The sequence below is a fragment of the Sus scrofa genome, chromosome 1 (assembly GCF_054392235.1).
Source record: "Sus scrofa isolate SSC_HxYL_T2T_F1_AM1 chromosome 1, Sscrofa_HxYL_maternal_Yorkshire_Landrace_v2.0, whole genome shotgun sequence".
In the NCBI taxonomy this organism is placed as follows: domain Eukaryota; kingdom Metazoa; phylum Chordata; class Mammalia; order Artiodactyla; family Suidae; genus Sus; species Sus scrofa.
The window spans coordinates 130,814,640-130,820,639 of record NC_139383.1 but is presented as its reverse complement, the minus strand read 5'-3'; the positions used below and the strand labels follow the sequence as shown (position 1 = coordinate 130,820,639).

At 35.7% G+C, this 6,000-nt stretch overlaps 1 protein-coding gene across 29 annotated transcripts in view; it reads right to left on the bottom strand.

Moving 5' to 3' along the window:
- Positions 1-557: 557 nt before the first annotated feature.
- The window catches only part of GABPB1 (GA binding protein transcription factor subunit beta 1), a 75,571-nt gene continuing 70,128 nt past the window's right edge, over positions 558-6,000 (bottom strand). For all 29 annotated transcript variants that reach the window (XM_084970610.1, XM_013993008.3, XM_084970614.1 and 26 more), the window contains one exon: positions 558-2,080. In XM_084970610.1, the coding sequence (XP_084826736.1) occupies positions 1,928-2,080 (153 nt within the window). In that variant the 3' untranslated portion in view covers positions 558-1,927. The remainder of the gene's footprint in view (positions 2,081-6,000) is intronic.

Genomic DNA, 6,000 nt, shown 5'->3' with positions numbered 1-6,000 from the left:
TGTGATGATGACTGAAGAATTAAACAAGTCCAACGTGACAGACATCCCCCAAAGACATTTCAATATCTACCTGATACTTAAGTACCAATTATTTTCTCCCGTCTATGCCAAATGTTACTGTAGAACAAATTCTTTCTTGCACCAGGTAAAGTCTCTAGCAGGACAAGAGACTAGAAACCAAAGGCATTAAATTTGCTTTCAGAAGTTTGTTTCTAACACTGTCTCAAGGTTCTTCAAGGTCAGTCTCATCTTGGAAGCAAAACTGAACAGTGGTTGCACTGGGGGGTGAACACATTGGCCCTTCTCCATTCTGACTTATGTCAGGGTGCCCTGCCTCAACAAATCCATAAACACACAAAGATAATAAAAAGCAGACATAGAAAAGTAGCTTCGTTTGACTGAAAATATGACTTGGCATTTGTAAAACCCAGTTTTAGATACTTCTAAGACAGCGTGAAAAGTGTGTAGTATTTTCACATGCTGAAATATGGCTCAAATACACAGAACTTTTTAATGCGTGAACAAAATGTGGTCAAAATATAAGTCTACACTGAACATATGTGGAAAAGATATTTAATTGTAAAATAGAAAAGTAGGCCAGAGTACAGTTTTAAGGGTAATTGCTTCTTTATACAGTATTGGTAATCTAGAAGGGTTTTAGGGTTAAACATTTTCATAAAGCAATAAAACATTAAAAAATAAAACAAGAAAAAAGGGCCTGAAATTATGTTTTACAAAAAAGGGACAGTATGTCAGAGTTTAATATCCATACATTGTGGAATTCAACAATATTGCAATGAGCGCCAGTCACAGCACAGACATACAGCTTTCACAGGGAAAAGTAAAAGTTATGTTAGACGTATCTATAGCATCACTGTAGTACAAAACTTCTTATTCTACATACAAAAAAGCAATTTTTTTCCATAAGAATAATTTCATGGGGGAAGGGGGGGAGTCCATGAGATATTTCAGAAACCTATATGCTCTGAGTTTTCCAAAAACATTATCTTAAAATCCAGTGCCTTGAAGTGCTTTCATGTGGAAATCATGATGGAAGGCACAGAATACAGTTTCACGTCCCCACTATGAAATTTTCAAATAAGCAAAGACTTTGCAGTTTGCAAATTCAAGGTATCTTGTAAGCTGCTCCTTCCAAGAACATTGTCATTCCAATAAAAACAGCCGCTAGCTTACTTAGATTCAATGACCTATACAATAAAAGGGTTTCTTTTTTTCCAAGTAACTTTCATCATCTTTTATGGGAAAAATACCTATGCAAGTGATGCATTTTGAAATTATAAAACATGCAGAATATGTACAAACAGAAAGTTTTAAAAATATTTGCTCCATATACATGTAAATCTACTTGGGTATAGCTGAAATTGAACAAATATAAAAATTTGCTTTCTAAAAAATGTTTTCAGAGAATCTGAGACAACTTAAAGCTGTACAAAGACTTCCTGGGAGAAATCTTCTCTTCAGATAGAAGTTTATACCTACAGGAGTAATTCCAGCATCAGTCCACCACATAATTATTACACAACATTTGGTCTAATCAACAACGATCACCCTTAAAACTGTTCTGTTTCTGAGAAATTAAGGTTTGTACTAAAATCAAAAAGAATTCACAAAAACAGTGGCTTCTTGAGTTTTTGGATCTCTTCAACAATCTTTATCAACTCATTTGGAACTGTAAAAAAAAAAAAAAAAAGAAAAACTATTTACAGAATTCAGTTTTAAATACATTTAACAACTTCTATAGTAAAGTTTTATGTTACAAGAATTCAGAGCTCATGGCTTAAGTCCAATTATCAATCTGCAGTCTCTCCTATTATCCTGTCTTCCCATGACTGCACCTTATCATGTACAGTTCAATATTGTATTCTTCCTTGACCAAAAGTAAACTCAAACTACATGTTCACTTCAGTTAAACAGCTTCTTTATTAGTCTGAAGACGAGTCATGGCTTCTAACTTCTGTCTGTAGGCCTCTGCTTCCTGTTCTTTCTTTAGAAGCTGCTGTCGATATTTTTGTGCTTCTCGATTAGCTTCATCCAGCTGTTTCTGAAGAGCTTCTCTCTCCTAATTTAAAAAAAAAAGGATTTTTTCAATTGTTGCATGAATACATTAACACACACAAGCATGCATCCTTCAAGTAAAAAAAAAAAATCTGTAGTAGCTCTAAAAGCAGCCACCTATCGGTATTTCCGAGACATCTTGCTTTTTCAACCAACTCATCTATAATTAAAGCCCTAATTTTGAGCTCCACACTGCAATATCCAGATTAATTTCTGACCTCAAGGAAATTATTTCCTAATTAGAAATAGGACTAACATCATGAATCCAAATTGATTACCTGTACTTTTATAGATACTACAAAAACTAGTGAAGAACTTTAAGAGGGAAATAACAACCATACCTCTTCACATCTTCGTCTATGATGTTTTTATCTAAAGCCACTAATTATAAAACAATTAACACTTATTGAACACCAATTATATTGACTAATGAGGTAATTTCCAATAACAAGTCTCTAAAATAAATATTACACCCGCTTTACAGTTGAGAAAAATGATGCTCAGAGATGATGCAGCTTTCCCATGGTAACACAATAGGAAGTCAGATTTATGAGATTCTAATAGTATTATTTTTTAAATTTCTTTTATGGTTGCACCTGCAGCATATGGAAGTTTCCAGGCCAGGAAGAGAATTTGAGCCACAGCCGCAACTTATACGGCAGCTGTATCAATGCCAGATCCTTTAACCCACTGCACCAAGCCAGGGACCAAACCCGTGCCTCTGCAGCACCCCAAGCCACTGCAGTCGGATTCTAACCCACTGTGCCACTGCTAATATTACTGTTTTTAAAACTATCTTTCCTTATGATAGCAAGCAAAATTCATCAGCTTTAAAACAAAGAGTGCTGGTCTAGATAAGTGTTTCCTAAATTATGCCATTTTACAAACCAATAAAATACTAACTTCTCTACTGTGATTCATTATATTTATACATGTGTAAAATATATGTATTAAATTCTTTAATACATTGAGAGGAAAAACAAATCTGGTCCAATAAAAGTGGTATGTTCTCCTCCTCCTTCTCACTTTGCCCCCATATAGTTGTGTATGGAAAAACATTTCAAAGATTCCTTTTCTATAGCCCTAAAGAGTAAACATAGGGACAAAAACTCCACTTGCATAGGCCCAAGCTCAACCTCATGACAGAAACCCAGGCCCTCTTAATAAAGTGCGGGCTTAGGGTAAGACTACTAATCACAAAAAAAAAAGGCCAGGTTCGCACTGGACAAAACACCTGCCCAGAGAGAACAGAAGGTGAAGGCAAAGGGTTGGCAGCTTGCTGGGGAAGAGGACATTAAGAGGGTCTCTTCCACGGCCTCCTTGACCCTTCATGAACACCGAAAGGCTCCATCCCCTTCACTATTCACAGGGTCCCCAATGAGGTACACATATAATACTCCTGCCCTCCTGTGATCCCGCTCCCTTCCCCATTCTGGGAGTGAAGCTAGATCCATTTCTTTTTCCCATGGGTCCATCAAATGTGGGCGTGATGATTACACAAGCAGTCTCCAAATCTTCCAATTATACCAAACGTTAAAATAGAGAAGAAAGGTGTGCCCCTCATCTCCAAGTTAAGAAATGCCTAAGCCCTACCCTGCTACCCTTCTCTTCTTACTACAGACATAACACCAGTCCCTGGCAGTGAACTATGCAGGACTTCCAGCACCAATAGAAAGGATGGGAGCTCCCCACCACCACCTCTTGCAGGAGCACCCACAGCCATGCAAAAATGTCTTACAATTTTACATGTACTAAGTAATAAGATCCTTTGGCAGCCAAATTTTTGAATACGGATAAAAACTTGCCCTGATTTGGCAGGAAATATTAGAAAAGATTAACTCTAAAGTATCTTCTAGTATGAGCTGTTTATGCACATTTAGAAACAGCAAGAGACTCATCATTTCAAAAGTTGCAAGCAATAAAGAAGACATTTATCTTACACTTTAACTCCAAACCCAAGCAATATATTATTACGATGTTGGGCAGCAGAATAACAGCAAAGAAACACTTTGAGTTTGCTTTTTTTATTTTTCCAGACAAATTCTTGAATTTTGCTTCAGCTATTAGCAATTATCTTTTAACAGTTTTATCACTTTTAATATGTAATTTTCTAATATTCAAATTTGTTACTTTAGCTATTATAAAGAAAAAATCATTATAGCAGTTTATCTTCTGCTATACCTCAAAATAAATTTTATGAGCAACAGTTACTGAACACCTACTATATGCCCACTACTGTACTAGTCTTTCACATGCATTCTCATGTAAACCTTACAACAACAATGTGATAATGTCTGTGTTATTATTTCTCCTTTTTTACTGATGGAGAAGCCAAGCCTTGAAAGGTTAAATCACTTGACCAATCACTCTCAGAAAATTATCATTCAAACCTAAATCTGATTCCAGGCTCATATCCTCAACCATTACATTTAAAAAAGAGAGAGAGAGAGAAGAGTTCTTCTGTGGCATAGTGAGTTAAGGATTCAGTGTTGTCACTGCAGCAGCTTGGGTCCCTGCTGTGGCACGGGTTTGATCTATGGCCTGGGAACTTTCATGTACCACAGGCACAGTCAAAAAAAATTTTTCTTAATAAAAAAAATAAAGTGAGAGAAACTGGGCAGGGTGTATGAGCTGCCTGTTTGTGCGTAAACAGCAATTTTGTAACTGCCAAGGGCCAAATATAATCCTGTTTTTTATTATTAATAAGGTTTTACTGAAATACTATTGTACCCACTCATTTCCAAATTGCCTATGGCTGCTTTTCCACTACAATGGCAGACCTGAGAAGCAAAACACACACTGCAGGATATTTAGCAGCATCCCCAGCCTCTACCCAGTAAAAGTCAGTGGCATGTCCCTCACTGTGTCAACCCAAAATGTATCCAGACATTGGCAAATGTCCTCTGAGGTCAAAATTGCTCCAGTTGAGAACCACTGCTTTAGAGAAACTTTTGGGGTTAATGGCCAAGCTATCACTTAGAAAGAAATATAGAAGTAAGCCCCCAAAGACAACTCTATTGGTTATATAAGAAAATGAATTCAAAAGAACTACTTCAGGTATTATAAGGAAATGATTACCTGGTTTGATGAAAACACTGGAGGTCTCTCTTCATTCTATATCCCCTGCCTATCTCTACCATCTCTACTCACTGTATGCTTCACGGTCTCTCTGTAACAGCTCTAAGATCATGCAATATTGGCTTGAACATTTCCAGTGATGAAGAATAAGATTTCCACTACCAGAAAGCTCTAATTATCAAAAATTATGCTAAGATTCTAACTCCCTGAAGTTCTTCATCAAGCCAAAAGTCCAACTCCCTTAAATTCTATCTCCTTGGTTCTAGTTAATTTACATACCTCAACTCATACTTTCTTGTTATTTGCAATTATTCTCCTTGGTCTCTAAAAGACTGTCAGAGTTGAATTAGGCTGTCCTTTGAAGAAAAGAGCAACTCTCATGGGTTCTTAGGTATATAGAGGTACAGGCTGCGATTCATTGTTTTCAAAATGTTGAACTAATGTAAATCAACTATATACTTCAGTTTTTTTAAAGAGGATGAATTGTGTCAGTTTATATTCAATAAAAATTCAAGTAATTTAAAAATGTTTTTTTATTAAATAAAGTACATGACAAAATCTTTCTCACACTATATGCCAGAAAAAAAACTATCTGACTTATCAGTAACATATATTACACATTACTAAATAATATGTATACTTATACCATTCATTGAAATAAACTGTCAGTCCGTAAGAACTTTGGTGTACTGAATATCACTTTACATTTAATGAAACAAAACTCACCCTCAATAATTTGTCATAATTTTTCCAAACATTCTAATTAAACCATGAATCATATTCTTCTTAACTCAATAGTATATTCTTAGAGACTGTGGCCAAAGATCTACCAGTCTTAGATTTAAA